The 17327-nt window shown below is 44.9% G+C and overlaps 2 protein-coding genes and 1 non-coding gene across 11 annotated transcripts in view; 1 reads left to right on the forward strand and 2 right to left on the reverse strand.

Annotated features, from left to right (window-relative positions):
- The first annotated feature begins 884 nt into the window (after positions 1–884).
- On the forward strand, positions 885–11460 carry F9 (coagulation factor IX). The gene is made up of 8 exons (XM_053274438.1): positions 885–1741; positions 3107–3270; positions 4179–4203; positions 4688–4801; positions 6259–6387; positions 7797–8026; positions 9960–10074; positions 10202–11460. Exons 1-8 carry the CDS (start codon positions 1492–1494, stop codon positions 10741–10743), a joined length of 1569 nt encoding a protein of 522 aa, XP_053130413.1. The 5' UTR covers positions 885–1491; the 3' UTR covers positions 10744–11460.
- Positions 11461–11512: 52 nt separating this feature from the next.
- MCF2 (MCF.2 cell line derived transforming sequence) overlaps positions 11513–17327 on the reverse strand; it is a 67398-nt gene continuing 61583 nt past the window's right edge. For 5 of the 9 annotated variants that reach the window (XM_053274434.1, XM_053274433.1, XM_053274428.1 and 2 more), the window contains 2 exons: positions 16406–16506; positions 11513–13493 (listed from right to left, as the gene is read on the reverse strand). In XM_053274434.1, the coding sequence (XP_053130409.1) occupies positions 13453–13493; positions 16406–16506 (142 nt within the window). In that variant the 3' untranslated portion in view covers positions 11513–13452. The remainder of the gene's footprint in view (positions 13494–16405; positions 16507–17327) is intronic. The other 4 variants (XM_053274432.1, XM_053274429.1, XM_053274431.1 and 1 more) reach the window with 4 other exon arrangements.
- On the reverse strand, positions 16959–17030 carry TRNAA-UGC (transfer RNA alanine (anticodon UGC)). Its single transcript has one exon. It is a non-coding gene; the product is annotated as a tRNA-Ala (tRNA).

A 17327-nucleotide genomic window follows, 5' to 3' on the forward strand; every position in this document is an offset into this window, starting at 1 on the left:
TGTGTGTGTGTGTACGTTTTTCCCTTCCAGGACCCAGAAGAGACAATTACCAGTAGATTAAAACAACATCTCCGAATACATTGTTTTAAAAAAAGAAACGGGATGGAGCATTATTAGTGCTCCAGCAGAACATGCTGGTGTGATGAATTAATAATCATATTTACTCATCTCATTGGGAATCTTTCAACCATCCCAACATCACTCAACAAGGGAGCCTGGCTTTGAACAGAAGGATTTCAAAGCCGTTTGGGGTTCTTTCTTTCTTTTTTGATAGAGCCAGGGATCGCTTTACTTGCTGACATTTACTTCCTGTAAATATTTCACAGCCATCGGAACTGGGAGTTGATAAAAGCTGGACTTATGGTGTGAGCTCATCCAGAAGTCTAATTAAAAGAACATGAATAAAAGGGGAGGGATAGCCTGCACCCCCTGGACGTATCCTCAGGGAGCTCAGCAAAAAGAATGCATCTGGTTCATTTCACATGCAGATTTCCTAAGCTTTTGCCAAGATGCAATAGTAAACATACCTGGGCTTTGAGCAGAACTAGGTGTGAGGCCTATGGATTTTGGTACAGGATCTAGCAGATTCAGTAGAAAGACAAGTTTAACATCTGCAGGCAAAGATACCCAGGACACAATCCAACTAACTTTAAGCCTCCCCCCCCCCCGTTCCCAGTTTTTTCAATGATAAATAGCTAAATAAATGCTCATTTCTCCCATTTAAATCAATGGGACTTTAATAATACTTTAACTGGCTGTATCTTGCACTTATTCAAGATACTCCTGCTGCTAAATCAGAGGCAAAAATGCTAAAAGCACAGGTAAACTGTGGCTAGCAGTCCTACTTTTGTTCAAGAGACAAAAAACCCATGGAGGAGGAATATAGCCCTAAACTAAATAAAATGGTATGCACATTAAACATCAGTTATCAATAAATGCAGAATTCATCACATATAGCATCTTTGAAATATCAGTGGTTTTATACCATTATGATTAAAAGCAATGACTTTTTCTGCCAGCACACACTACCCAGGCACCAAGAACAGCTGTGACACACACAGGCCTAACTGTTCATGTGTGTGAATCTGCAGGCGCATGCACACTAGAGGCACGATGCATCTGCCTCTCCACACCTACCGTGCTGGAGGCTCAAGGAAGGAAGAACTGGAAGTAAAATTCAAGCAACTCACAGAAACAAAAGGAAATACCTCATCTTCTCCCTCAAATAGGGATGAAATCAAGACAGTGATTTGCCAGGAACACCTGTGAGGAAATTAAGGACTGTGACTGCAAACAGCTGGTGCACCTGCAAGCCTTCTCAGACTGGCATTTATTCAAATTTGTTCAGGGAAGCCATTTAGATTCCTGGAGATGCCCGTTTAGGGACCTTCAGTTGAAACAGAAGAGTTGAAAACCAGGCCTGAGTCTTTGCAGACAGTAAGGATTCTTGTGCAAGATGTTGATAGTGCTCAAAGTGATGTTTATTTTCACATGGGGTGGGGAGGAAGTGATTTTAGTAACTCCCAGCAATGCCCATTTAGGGACCTCCGATTAAAAGATTACCCTAGAGTTGAAAGCAAAACAAAGCAAATATGTACTTGCACTTTGGCACTATTGATCCAAAGGCCCTCTGTTCAGAATTCATCAGCAAAGAGGTCGTGGGGTTTTGAGAAAATGGCAACTTGCTTCTTCCCGTTTACCATTTGTCTCCTGGGATGCATCTTCTACTCCCAATGTGCAGGTTGGTTCCTTTTAAAACTAAGAAATCATCTGTGTTTCTTTTGGCTTGAGATAAGAGTGTGGTTAGATCACCTGATAAGGAATCAATAATTGACAAGCAACGTGAGGGCTAATTCCTTTAGCGTGAAAACCTTTAACTTTGTCTAAAGAAATTGTGATCACTAGGGGAACAACATGCATGGCACAACTTGCATTTATTTAAATTTATTTATTTAAATAACTGATTTTTTTAGTCTTATAGTTTCCTGAGGGCTTAGATTCAATTGCTTAAGGAATGAGAAAGGGAAATGAGAAAACATAGCTAGCTGGAAGTTACAGCTAATGCCTAGACCAGTCATAATGAAGAAAGAAGAACTTAATTACCTTCACAGTGGCGGATAAAGCCAAGGGGACATTTTTCAATATAACCTGTTTGCCATCAGTGTGCTGACTTTCTGCTTAGTGCGATTGTGTATAATTTTTAACACATTCAAATGTGGTTTCTCCAGCCTATAATCTGAATATAGGGGCATAGGAAGCTGCCTTATACTGAGTCAGGCCATTGGTCCATCTTGTTCTGTATTGTTTACACTGACTGGCAGCAGCTCTCCAAGGTTTCAGGCAGGAGTCTCTCCCAGCCCTGTCTTGGAGGAGCTGCCATAAAGGTAGATTTGCAATAAAAGATGATGGTGCCAGGGAGTGAACCTGGGGCCTTCTGCACACAAGCAGAAACTCTTACACTGAACTATGGCAACTATCCCCTAAGCCTTGGAGAAGAACTTAGAGCACTCACATGTAATCACCCATCAAAATGAAAACCAAGTCAGACCATGCTTAGCAAAGGGGCAATTTATGCTCCCTGCCCCAAGGCCATGTCTCCTTCCCAAGATCCTTATGCCTGTATTGTAGAACGGGGTTTGTGCAAGTTGAGCGTCTAAGGGCATGCCAAAGGCTACCAAAGAAGGTTTGTGACCAAGAGAGTTTGTGGCAGTGGTCGGATTTGAATAGGGACGGGGCCTTAAGTTCAGAATCGGGCCACATCTCCGTGGAAGAGGATCTGTTCTGCAAACAGAAGGTCCCAGCCAGGGTCTGTCCCTGGCAGCATCTCCAGGTAGGGCTGTGAAAGACTTGTGCTGCTTGAAACCTTGGAGAAGCCACTGCCAGTCCGTGTAGAGAATGCTAAGCTAGATGGACCAATGGTCTGACTCAGTCTAAGGCAGCTGCCTATGTCCTTTTGCTTCCTGTGTTCCTAGTCTGGTAGCCTCCCCAGTTTACCTTCTTGGTCACAATGCTACAGAACCATGTCAATGCCAATGTAGCTTCAGAAGAGTCTGAATAACTTTTGCACATTCCTCTCCGTGACCTCTGACTCCTTCCCTTTCTGAAGTTTTTATTCCCCAGGAAGAGGCCAGTGCTGTTTTGTACCGCTACAAACGGTACAATTCTGGACGGCTGGAAGAAGTGGTCAAAGATAACCTTGAGCGTGAGTGCATAGAAGAGAAGTGCAGCTTCGAAGAAGCAAGAGAAGTTTTCGAAAACCAAGAGAAAACCGTGAGATGGAGTTACTGCTGGATTTGCGGGGGAAGGGAGAGGGAAAAATATTTGGGGCCTTACTGGTGGTGCTTTCACACACTCACACACACACACACACGGAGTGAATCCTACAAAATGACTTAGTATTGTTCTGAATGAAGTTCTGAGACATAAAAATGGCAATTGTCAGAGACGCACCACCATCACAAAACTTCGAGAGCCCAAAAAGGGTAAACGGGGGAGCTATTTGGGGAACCTTTCACCCCTGCCCTTCAATTCCCAGCAGAAAAGTCTCATGAGAGAGAATACTGTCCTGACTTAACATTTTATATTTCTCTGTGATAATACTTAATACTCTGCACTTTTCATTTCCATTCTAAAGAACCCTAGAGGCAGCTTAACAACATTATTTTAATTGTATTATTTTAATTGTATTAAATTGTATAATTTGTATTAAATTGTATAATTTAATTGTATTTGATTGCATAATTTTAATTGTAAACTGCCCAGAGACACGTTTTGGGTGGTATAGTAATATTTCAAATAAATAAACAAACAAATAAAATTCAAAAGTTATAGTTTGACAGAAACAATAGAAATTTTAAAAGGGGACTAAACACCAATCAGCGGAAAACAAGCTGTGAGAGCAGAGCAGCAAGTGGGGAGCAGATTACAAGTTGAAAGCCCTGGGGAATAATATTTGATTTTATCATGGCGTGAAGCACCGCAAAAGAAGGGCCCACAAGAGGCCTCTTGTGGTAGAGAGTTCCACAGATCAAAGATGGCCCTGTTCTGAGTTCCTACCAACTCACCACTTTGGTGGTGGAACAGTCCCCACCCACTTCATTGGCAAGGCAGGATCGTGGGCTGTATTGCAGCTATACTTGTGTTTATATTTGAAAGTAATTTCACTATCTTTATTATAGATGGAGTTTTGGAAGGAATACATTGGTAAGTGCTACATTTGTATTTTGCTTCAAATACATTACTTTTCTCTGTACTCATAAAATGCATAAACTCCGGAAGCTAGCAGTAATAATTCAGCTCTGAGTTTTCTGCCATCTCTTTTAAAGGTCTCCCACACATTTCATGTTGGGGTTCCTAGTTAATACCCCAAAGATATCCCCCAAGCCTCAACCAGCGTTAAATAATATAATCACAGATACCAGCATGGTGTAGTGGTTAGAGTGCTGGACTAGGACTGGGGAGACCCGAGTTCAAATCCCCATTCAGCCATGAGACTTGCTGGGTGACTCTGGGCCAGTCACTTCTCTCTCCGCCTAACCTACTTCACAGGGTTGTCGTGAGGAGAAACTTAAGTATGTAGTACACTGCTCTGGGCTCCTTGGAGGAAGAGCGGGATATAAAAAATGATTTATTTTCTTTTAACAAATTACAATATCACCACAATGACAATTTATCCTTCATTTCCAAGATGGAAACCAATGTGATTCTAATCCCTGTTTGAATGGAGCCACCTGTGAGGACGACGTTGGGGACTATCATTGTTGGTGTGCAGCTGGTTTTGAAGGAAGAAACTGTGAGCTAGGTAAATAACATGAAATGATTGCCTCATTCACTGAGTCACATGGGTATATAAGTAACCAACCATTCTGCATTGGTGCGAAAGGTTATAGGAAAGGTTGGCCATGGAAGAAGCACAGAAGCTCTACTAGAGAAGCTCCAAGAGCTTTACAGCAAAGTCAGGTTCATACCTGCACTTGGTTGCTCCTCACTTGATGACAGATGGATGTGTGAATGGACTCCCTGGAAAAATGTTGGCCGCATTCTCACGTAACGTGAAACTGCAGTTGAATAGGCCTGCGGTTCCATGGACGCTACATCGGATGCGAGCAACCTGGGTTACGTGCGGCAATGAAACTGAGGGTTGCAGACTGAAACTCCAGTCTGAACCCTCGGGTTATAGTGATGTTCGTCACTGCAACCTGAGGTTCCAGGCAGCCTGTGGTACGTCTGAATTTGTGAATGGTCCTAGAACGGGAGTTGAGGGAGGAAACGCCTCCCTCAACTCTGGCAGGATTGGCTGTGTGGGCTGTCCTTCTCACTGACTGCAGAGAGATAGCTCTCCCTCCGAATTCAGATGGGAGAGCGGGGGGGGGAGTGGGCACAGGACATGTGAATGTGTTACATGTGAATGTGGCCATTCTGTTTGAGGTGATGGAGAAATTCTGGCTATAGCATTCAGTGGCCCAATCACACATACAGATCGTAAGAGCACGCCTCCTGGACCAGTGGACATGCAACCTTTTTGTTAACTGGCACAGAAGGCATATTAAAAAATAGTCACACTTCACGACACAACCCAGTTCCACTATAAAAATAAAACAACCACCCACAAAATCATCTACACAAACCAGTTCAGACACAACTTTAAAGGGGCGATGGGATAAGGCCGTAGAAGGCCCATAAACAGAATATGAAGGTGATACCTACTTTTCTAAGCAGAGTTTGCTCTGATTTGCATTTGGATGGGTGACTTCATGTGAATATTGTCTTCTGTGAGGAATTCCCCATAGGGGGATAGGGACATAGCTCAGGGAAAGAACATCTGCTTGGCGTGCAGAAGGTCCCAGGTTCCATCCCTGGCAGCATCTCCAGGTTGGGCTGGGAAATACTCCTGCCTGAAACCTTGGAGAGCTGCTGCCAGTCAGTGTAGACCAGGGATGTCAAACTGTGGCTCTTCTGCAGATGTTGGCCTACAACTCCCATCATCCTTGGCTACTGGCCATTGTTATTGGGGATGTTGGGAGTTGTAGGCCAACAACAGCTGGAGGGCCACAGTTTGACATCCCTGGTGTAGACAATACTGAGCTAGATGGACCAAAGGTCTGACTTGATATAAGGCAACCTCCTATGTTCCCATGTATGTATGTATGAACAATCTTAATACTTGATAGATGACAGGACTCCTCTATTGCCTCCACCTCTTAGCAGCAATCCCTTTGATCCACCACTTATATTTTAAATTTGATTTTGTCCCATCAGATGCTACCTGTTTTACAAAGAATGGAGGTTGCAAGCAGATTTGCAAGCACGATCGAGTGGGGAAAGCCGTCTGCTCTTGTGTTCCTGGTTACAGACTTAAGGCAGATCGGATGAGCTGTGAACCAGCAGGTAATAGATCTTCTAGTGTGTTGGAGCAGTGAATCTCCCAATCTCTTGGCAGATAAATCACCCAAATGTCCACAGCCGATGTGTAAAGGTGCTCCACTGAAATAAAAGGGACTTCACTTCTCTATGATGTTTATGTCAGCATGGCCACTATCCAACAGGTTCCTGCGATTGTCAAACTGGAATGTAGACACACCTACTGCATCATTGAAGATTGGCACCCCTTTTTTGTACCATAAGGGCTGAACATTCTCTCATTCCACTGGTCTTGTTACAAGCAGAGAGCAAAATAGATAGCAATAGCAGATAGCAGATAACAATAGCCCTGTTCACACATTATGCTGAATATTTGTACTAGACTATCGGGCAGCAGCGATATAGGAAGATGCTGAAAAGCATCATCTCTTACTGTGCAGGAGGAGGCAATGGTAAACCCTTCCAAAGAAAAGTATTCTACCAAAGAAAACCACAGGGCTCTGTGGGAGCCAGGAGTTGAAATTGAGTTGATGGCACACTTTACCTTTAATGCTGAACATTTGTACAGGTGTACAGTGTACACAGGTACAGATCCGTACACAGGCACAGCAGTACACTTCCTGTCTGTATCGTGCGTTTGAGGGACCCATACATACCCAGATTCATTTTTAAAATGAACACAGGTACAGTCTGATTCACACAAAACCATGTACCAGTTTGCAGACATCGGTACACTCATACAACATTACATCTGAACAGGGCTAAATTGATCATCACCCACAGTCATCAGAGGTGGGTCACCTCTGCCTCATCTACCAGGGGATTGATTCCCGGGTTCTCCCCTTGCTTGTTCCTTGGAGTATTGCCTGACACCAAACACACCATGGCTGAGTCCCAAGGATGTACAGCGTAGAATCCAAGGGAAAGGGTTGTGGTCTGCAAGGACAAGGCAGCGGAGTAGAATCAGGAATCTTTCTAGGTTAATGAAATAGATATTTTGTGCAGAGAGGCAAGAAACGGTCACCAGGAGTTGAAACCAACTCGACGGCACAGCTTTACTTTACTTTAATAAAGCTGCAGGTCTAAGCATGACCAGTCGACAGCTAAATTCAAAACAATTAGGACTTCGTGTGTGTGGGGGGGGATGTTTAGGATGGGAGCGTTCATGCAAAAACTTGCCATTGTTTTCTCTTCAGAAATCTAACCATGGTAGAAATGCACTTTGCTCCTTTTGCGCCTCCTCTCTCTGCCCCTGCAATATTTTTTTTCTGATCTGCTACAGAGGATAGGACTCAAGACTGGTATTTGGGCCATCACCACATCCAGCGTGATGACAAATGCCATCTGTAGGTGAACCCACCTCTTGTGGCAGACGCTTCCATGGGTCGGAGCCTCCTCCATCCGATGCATTTCTGGTTTTGTATTCCTCCCCAAAGTGAGCTTTCCATGTGGAATGATTGGAGCTCCAGAGGCAAAAGGTGTCGCTACCATCACCAGAGGCCTTTTTGAAAACTGGGACTCCTTTGGCAACGACACCGATGACCTTCCGTCCGCGACAGCGATGACACCAATGGAAAACACAACCACAAGGATCGTTGTCCAGACAGCACATCGTGAACGAGTGGTTGGTGGCACGGACAGCAAGAAGGGGGAAATTCCTTGGCAGGTAGGACCATTAAGTGGGCTGCTCAGCATCCCTGGTAACCCAGCTCACATCAGGCATTGGAAAAGAGAACCAGCAAGAGAACTGGTCTTGTGGTAGGAAGCATGACTTGTCCCCTTTGCTAAGCAGGGTCTGTCCCAGTTTGCATTTCGATGGGAGCCTACATGTGTGAGCACTGTCAGATATTCCCCTTAGGGGATGGAGACACTCTGGGAAGAGCACCTGTCTGCTTACTTGAAGATTCCCCGCCCACTTGGCATCTCCAAGGCAAGGCTGAGAGAGATTTCTGCCTTCAAGCTTGGAGAAGCTGCTGCCAGTCTGTGTAGACAATACTGAGCTAGATGGACCAATGGTCTGACTCGGTAGAAAGCAGCTTCCCAATGACTGCTAGGATTTCACTGGATAGGGATAAGCTAACTCCTCAATCCAAGTCACTTTGATTGACACCAGCATACTCAGTACAGTACAAAAGCAGGAAAGCAATAACAAATAAGTAGTCTTATAAACAACCACATTGTTTTTTAAGCCACCGGAACTCTATTTGACATAGATCGTCCAAAATAAGAAAATGGGCTTCTCTGACAATATTTTAGACCTGGAAAAGGTGTCAGAAGATAGTACATAAAGCAGACCAAAAATCGCCTCTAAAGTTTAAGTTCAGAGGTTTGTGTAGAATTTCTCACTCTGAATCCCCTCTTCATTTTTGTGCCCGTTTTACGTGTATAGTTATTTTGGGGTTCAATGGGCATTGATTAGTTGAACTGTAGCTCTTGCCCTTTATTTTTGGAAGTGGTGGTGGAAAATCTCATATTTCAAGTTGGCTGGAGAAGAGCTAAATACTTTATGCAGTAATTTCAAGACTTTTAAGTCTGTACCATTTGGCCTCTGCTGCTCCCTAGAGGACATCTTCAGTATTTTTAATCTCCCTGTCAAGAGACAAGGACTGCACCAGCCACATAAAAAAGACCAGTTCTTTCTCATCTATCTATGGCCGTATTAGCACATAATGCAGGACCGGAGTTTAAGAGGACCAAGGTTTCCAAACTGTTACATCCGAATGTGTACAATTCTGGTTCGGCGCAAGCCACCTGAGGTTTTCTCTGTGTGACTCCAGTTTGAACCCTCGGGTCTTAGTGAGTTTCATCACCCCAGCCTGGGGTTCAACATGGCCTGTGTTATGTCTGAATTCGTTACCACAGGCTGTGTTACCTTCAACCGGAGTTGAGGGAGGAAGCTTCTCCCTCTCTCTGGCCATGATTGGCTGCGTGGGCTGTCCTTCATGCAAGGAGGAAGCCCGCACAGCCCGTTCTCCCTCCTCTCTGCTGTCTCCATGCTCTCTGCTATATCAGCATTTGGACAGGAGAGCAGGGCGTGTAGCGGAACCGCAGGTCCATTGGACCCATGGTTCCATGTTATGTATGAATGTGGCCAGAGATGGAGTTCCCACCCCTGAGGTCCATGTTCCCTGTAACAGGATGCCCAGATATTGTTGACTTGGATACAACTCCCATCATCCCCAGCTGCAATGCCCTTTGGCTGGGGATGATGGGAGTTGTAGTGAACGTCTAGGTATCCCTGTTGTAGGGAGCACTGCTTGGGGTCTCTAAATGTGTTTGAATTACAGCTCCTATCATCCCCAGCCACAATGGCTTTGTGTTTTGATGAGAGTTGTAGTCCAACAACTAGGACCTCAGGGATCAGATGGCTGATGGACCAGACAGCAGGGCTCACCCGCTGCTCACCCTCATAAATCTATCATATGTCCTTTGCCATTGAGCTGGCATGCATATAGTCCTTCTCCCAATGCCCTGTCCTATCTGCCTTCTTCAGGCAAGCGCCATGTTCCCTTTGAAAATGGACTGTTCCAATTTTGCAACCCTTCTCTGTCCCGGTTTGACGACTTGCCCCTGATCTGGCCCGGTTCCTCTGCTCACAGGTCCATCTGCTGAACGACAAGTGGGTAGGATTCTGTGGAGGCTCAATTGTCAACCAGAAGTGGATCGTGACTGCAGCGCACTGCCTTGAGGATCGGCCACATGCCATTGTAGCCGGTAAGGGATGGAACAGCATCAATGCTGGGACTGTGTTTATTCTCACTACATTTTAGAGAGAGACTCAGTATATGGCAGCTTCTTCTGTTCCCAATCTAAACCAAATCTTCACCTGCTCTTTTCTCAGGTGAACACAACACACAAGCCGAGGACAATACCGAGCAATACCGCACCATATCGAGGACCGTCCTGTTCCCCACATACAACGCCAGCCAAAAATATGACAAGGACATTGCCCTTCTAGAGCTAGATGTGCCCCTGGAACTGAACAGTTACGTCACTCCAATTTGCATAGCAGACAAGGATTTCACCAACAGTCTCCTCCGGCATGGGACAGGCACCGTGAGTGGCTGGGGGAGGCTGACGCACGGAGGCCGGCCGGCCAACATCCTTCAAGTGCTGAAACTCAAGTTCATCGACCGCTCCACCTGTATGAGGAACAGCAGGTATACCATTACGCCGAACATGTTCTGTGCGGGCCACCCCGATTCAAAGGATACCTGCCAGGGAGACAGCGGAGGCCCGTATACCACAGAAGTAGAAGGCACCTGGTTCCTAACCGGGATAACCAGCTGGGGCGAACAGTGTGCCATGAAGGGCAAATATGGCGTCTACACCAAAGTTTCAAGGTACGTCAGGTGGGTGAGAGATACCACCAAGCTGGTATAATTGAGCCCAAGGCAAGATCTTCCTGTTCCTTTCCCAAGAATTTCCAGTGGAGAATAAGGCCACCGAACAGACCAAGCTGCTTTCCTGAAAGAGTTTCACTTTAAAAATAAAATAAAATTGAAGACACTTTAAACAGTTTGCACAGGAGGCGGTGTGCTTGCTCTGGCAACCCAAAACAGGGCCGGTGGGGGGGCACCCAGCCAGGGTAAAAAAGCTGTGCACACAGTTGTGTGTTTGCAAAGATCAAGGTAAGAGGGGGAAGAGTGATTGTGTGGGCAAAGGGAGTTGGGTTGAATGGCTTTCTGCCCACCCTCGATAAAATGCTGGGGAGGGCAGGCAGATTGGCTGCTCCCACCTTACCTAGCTCCAAGCTCCCACACAACCACTCTCCTCTCCTCCTTGACATTCATACGCCCACCAATCAGCTCCCTACCCTGTTTAGGGTTATGAGAATGGGCCCACTATCTGGAAGAGGAAGAAAATGAGAGACAATGGAGTGGCTTGGAATAAGCCACTTTTAATCAGCTGTAGCTCCCTACTGGGTGTTTTTTTTTAAGGTGCCTACCTCACAGGGTTGTTGTGGGGGTAAACATATATTGTAAAGTCCTTTGGAACATGAGAACTGCAAATTCATGAAAATGCAACCTGTGCTCAGTGCATTTATGTTACTGTAATGAAGGGCAATGAAACAAGAAATAAATCGCCGCATTAAATGTTCACCACCATTTGTTGTGAATTCATGCTGCACAAACACCCTCTACACAAGATGAAAAGTTCTCATATACATTTCTTTATTTAACAAGGTTTACAATTCTTCTTAAATATAGATTTAACACATTTGTACAACATCATTTACAGTAATTATAATTTTACTGTCTAGGCCAGGGATGGGGTGGGGACCCCACTTCCCCACCCCTCGTGTCGTCTGGGAGTGCCATATGCATTTTGTAGCTTGAGTGGTAAACCTGTCTACTTTAAGATGCCACCAAGGATTTGTGCAAAAGTTTTAAAAGGCTAAGACTGTACATTCAGATTTGAAGAATTAGCCAGTTTCATGAATGAGAGCATTTAAGTTTCAGATCTAGGAAGACAAGAAAGAATAGAAGACCAGGTTGTGCCGTGTGCTGTGGTTGCTGGGATGAAACAGGTGTGGAGTCAGACATTTGTAACCTACACAGCAGGGCTGGCCCTCCTGTCCTAACAACCTCATCTCCTTTTCAAGCTTCAAAGCAAGTGTTGCTTTTTAAAAATAGAATTCAATATATACACAGATATCTGTTGCAATGGTCCATTAAGAATGCTTGCAGGGGATTGAAACTTCCTAGGACTCTCCATTAAAGTTATAATGGATCTGCAGTACCATTTTCATGTTGGGTGGCATATGAAGTCTAACAAGCTGTGCTGAACTGACATATTAGAGAAGCAGACTAAACCATTACCGCTCAAAGTGAATGTGAAACACACCACAGGCTCAGATAGCAGCACGTTACCTATCCCCGAAATAAATGGATGCATCCTACAAGCAGCTTTATGGCAAAACCAGGGATCCATGGTTCACAAACGAACGTGGATTTTGATGAATATCCTGTTCTCTCCCCTGTAGTCTGTGCAAGGCAATGAGGGTAAAGAGTCACTGTATCTGTTCCATATGCACACATGCAACTTATGTGAGGGATCGTTGTGCGTGTCCCGATCAGAACACCTACCCTGTTTTGTTTTCATCACCAAGGGGAATTAGATTTGTACACATTTATCTGTATACCTTGAACCACCCGTACATACAAATATACACACAGGGTGGGCAGGGGAGAAGCAAAACAGAAAATAAATTATGTAAACATCATTAAAAAGGAGGGAGAGGGAGAGGGAGAGGGAGAGAGAAGGCCCTATTACCTCTCCTCCACATTATTTTCTATCAAGATGCTGAAACATAGTCTTAACAAAGGCAACTTTTCATAGTGCAAATGTGGACACTGAACTCAGTTATGGCACGTGTGTGTGTTCCAAAAAACTGCTGTGTAAACCTGGACACTTCGCTAGATAACCTGGAACCCCTGGGGAACCCAAAGTGACTTCTGACAAACCTGAGTGGCCAGTCAACAAGGTCTTGAACCACACCCCATGGGCTCTGGATCAGACCCTTAGTGCAAAAGGAGACCCTTCTCCCCCTCAACATTATTGCATCATCATGAATAATCTAGCTCAAAAGATGGTCTTAATGCCAAAGTTATCGGAATGTATTCACACCCATTCCAGAACATCCAGCCCAATCAAAAAGCATTGCTTATTATGACTAGTATTTGGTCTAGTCAAGAGCAACCAACCACATTAATGTGCAGTTGCAAAATAAGATAAAGCTTTTCTGTCTGGAAACGTAAGTATTGGGCTTCTTAACCAAGCCAAGGAAACCAGCTAGTTAGTCCGCAAAAAAACCCAATGGATGTCATGGAGAGGAGGGAGATAATCCACCAGTACAGCAAAACAAAATGGCGTCCCATTTTCCACTGGCGGGAAACCAATGAAAAACAGCAAAGAATGGCTTCCGTTGATGATAACAGTCAATGTTGGTGAAGTTGTGATGGGCGGCAAATGTTGATGGGTGATAGCACAGGGAATTCCAGCAACTGTATGTGTTCTCCCTCTTGGGCAACCACTTCAAACCTCCACTGGAGAATTCAGAAATGACATGGCTTAGTTCTCCCTTTAAATTCAGGGAGAGCTTAATTTCCTTGTTTTATACAGGGCAGCGTCTATAAAGCAACAAAGAGCGACGTTAACGTTAGACGAACCGTTGTCCCAAGTATATATGGATGAACATATATTGGAAGAACATATATTCCAAGTATATATGGCTTCTCATGATTACAGAGAACTCCTGCACATTACAGCCAAATCCTCTGCCAAGTAGCTAGGCCCCCCAATTTTGGCCATTGGTGCCAACTCAGAGGATGAATACTCATAGTGATTTCTGGCAACTTTTGCCCCCCTAGAGATGGAGAACTGGTGATAGCATTGTTGCACTGACAGCTGTCTCTGTGTTGTCACTCCTTCTTTATCCCAACCCCCAGATGATTAGGGGTTTTTAAATTGCGGTCATGTTTGAGCAGAAGAAAAGGTTAGAGTCAGGGCTGCGGTAACAGTGAACAAATTGCTGTGTCCTCTCCATGGCGTAATCTTTGGGAAACATTCCTGCCAATTTTCATTTCCATTCCTCTGGCATAGATCAAGTTTTATAGGAGTTTTCACATTTTTAAAACATTCCAAAGCTTTTAAAAAGCCACTGCAAATTTGGCCATTGCAGGCCCGATCAGGACAATCAAAGCATGAAAGCACTCTGAAAAGTGACAGTCTTGCAATGCTATCACCTCTATTCTATCTTCTCGGTCAAAAATCACAATGAGCATTCGTACCCCCAGATGGTACCAACCACCCCAGCTGGCTCATGGGGGTGGATAAAGACCCCACATTCCTACATTGCTGGCTTATCACTTACCCTCTTCATCACTGAGTGCAGCTTAAAAAGAGTCTCAAGCCAGAAGGCTCTCTCAAAAGCCAGCGGTAAAAAAACTAATGCCCAACAACCTTGCATTCCATACACGTCATAAATTAAGGCTACTGTGCAATAAGTTTGCGACTTAAAGTGCATCAAAAGTGCAATCTAGTGTGCTGAACAGTTTTGCAAGTTTACTGAGTGATTTTTGGCTAAATATAAATTGATAAGCTGGTTGATGCAATCCGCATATTTAAGGTGACTCCCAAGTACTCCTTTAAGACCTTCGAATGTATTACTATACCTGGTAAAAACAAACACGCAAATGTTTCAACGTCAAACGCCAGCCTCAGTGTTGTTACTCCATCTTCTGTGGATCGAATACCTTCTGTGGATTTAGACAAGAAATTTATCTCTTGTCTTCTCCTCCCGCCCCACTTTTTAACCTCATTTCTTGATTAAAATCACTGCCAGTGTGTGTGTAATTAAAGTTGTGAACAATATAAGCAGGTGATCAATCCACAGAAGATGGAGGAACCACACTGAGGCCGGCGTTTGATGCCAAAACATTTGTTTGTCTTTACTATGCTTTTACCAATATTTGTAACAACGTTTTTACAAGGTATTGTAATCTGTTTTTACATGATAAATTTGAAGAAATGAGTATTTTGGGCTAACTGTCCCCCCCCCCGCCCCTTGATATGTACAAAACACAGTAAGATGTGCTTGTGAAAGGGTGAGGGGGGAAAAATCAGATATTTTAAACTCAAACTTAAAAGGCCCGCTAATTCCTGTTAAGAACTAAAAGATGAGTTGCACACATAATTTTGGTTCAAATCTCCTTCAATGGATGAAGACATTTTCAGGGAGTTTTAATATAGCCATAAATATGTATCATGATTGGCCATGGAGGCACATTTAGCATTGCTCTACAAGGAATATATTCACTGGGGGACTGTCTCCTAGAATCTTATTTCCTCAGGTGCCTTGAATACCGGGCATATTTTACAACAGACGCACAACCATGTTATGGCTCGAGGATCTTAACACTGCATGCTGTACACCGAGTACAGCCCATCAGATGTTCGAGGGACCACTTATTTGTTGCTGGTCCTAGGCAAACGGCAGCAGTCATGCCGTCTTTGGCATTTAAAAAGAATGAAAGGCAGTGGGGTTGATCACACTTCAGTGCAGGCCAGAACTGAATTTGGATTATATACTGCTATACATTTTTCTACTTTACCACTATTATAGGTTTTTCTCGTTTTCTCATAATATTAGAACTCAGGGTCATCCCTTGAAGCTAAATGCTGGGAGACAGGACAGGGAAGAGGAAGATGATTCTGTGACCTCTTGGCACAGAACGTAGTGAAACTAGGGAATTTGCTGCTGCTGGATGCTGTGATGGCCACCAGTCTAGACTGGTTTCCAAGAGGATTAGATAAATTCATGGACAGCTGGGCTATCAATGGCTACTAGCCTGGATAGCTGTTTAGGTGAGTGCTATAGGCAGGGTGGCCCCTGTGTGGGATGCCAGGCAAGGTGCCACGGCTATCACTCTTTAATACTTTCAAAGGGTATCTCTCATCCTCCCCGTCGCCCACCATGCTGCCCTCACCGGCCACCACCAGCTGTCCCAAAGGATATGAAATCTCTGGAGTGTCTGAACTGGGGTTCCATTAACTAAAGAGTAAAGGAGCGTCTCCTCAGGCACATTCATCCTTTGGTGGCTGAAACATCAAGCGATGACCCACACATATAGAAAAGCCATCACAGGCGAAACAGCTTTCCTCCCACCTCCCCTGATGCCAAACATACAACGACCCTTCCAGTATGCATTCTTAGCGGCGACCTATCCAGCGACTACATGCTTGCGTGCATTCGATTGCAGCCTTCTGCACTCAGCCCATTTTCAATTTGTTTTGCCAATACGTCATTTAAAGAACAAAGCAGGCCCTACTGTGCAAACAAAAACGAAACCAAGGATTGTGCCACACGACGGCTAACTTTTGGAGCAGTTTATATTCTTCTTCCCCCAACCCCTGCTTTTCTCCACTTCATTTGGGACGAGGGCAAAAGCCGGGATAGGGCAAACAAGCAAAGCAGCTGACATCTCCGAACTCCCATATACTCCAAGTCTGAAAGAGTTCAGAGATGCCCATCAGAGGATACCTGCAACTCTAGAATTCCGAAACCTACAGTCCCCGAGGATTATTTGTAGACTGTTGACGGGCACCCAGCCTTCTTTTCTTCGGTTGAGGTTCTTAACCAGCCTTTGAAATGATAAAATAAAAGGATCAGTGAAAAGAGCCATTAAAATGGAAATTAAACCCACAGCACTGCCAACACATTGCCCGACTCAACGGCTGAGGACAGGGATTCTCAAACTCAAGTCCCCAGATGTTGTGGGACTACAACTTCCATCATCCTCAGCAAAGGCCTTTGGGAACCTTTGGTCTTAGGAACATAGGAAGCTGCCTGATACCAAGTCAGACCCTTGGTCCATCTAGCTCAGTATTGTTTACACCAGGGATTCTCAGCGTTGGGTCCCCAGATGTTATTGAACTTCAACTCCCATAATCCCCAACCAAAAGCCACTGGGGCTGGGGATTATGGGAGTTAGTCCAATAACATCTGGGGACCCAATGTTGAGAATCCCTGGTCTACACTGACTGGCAGTGACTCTCCAAGGTGTCAGGCAGGAGTCTCTCCCAGCCCTACCTGGAGATGCTGCCAGGGATTGAACCTGGGACCTTCTGCATGCAAAGCAGATGCTCTTCCACTGAGCTACAGCCCCATCCCCTTATAGCTTGTAGCTCACTTGCTAACCTGCTTCCATCTGAGCTTGCCCCAGGGCTTTGCTCTGCTTCCGAGGCCTCCTCTCTCTCCCCCCTCAACCCCCTGCCCACTGTCAGGGCTTTGGCAAGTGGGCTCAAAAGGAGAGGGCCCACACACTGCAATGGCCTCCCCAAGGAGGTGTGCCTGGTGCCTTCATTTCCCTTGCATGGACATGCACTGAAACCGGTTTCACTTTGCAGCTAAAGAAAAGCACTCTAAGGGCAGATTCAGATGACCGGCAGAAAGGAAGTAGGAG

Source organism: Hemicordylus capensis, chromosome 11 (genome assembly GCF_027244095.1).
Source record: "Hemicordylus capensis ecotype Gifberg chromosome 11, rHemCap1.1.pri, whole genome shotgun sequence".
Lineage (NCBI taxonomy): Eukaryota > Metazoa > Chordata > Lepidosauria > Squamata > Cordylidae > Hemicordylus > Hemicordylus capensis.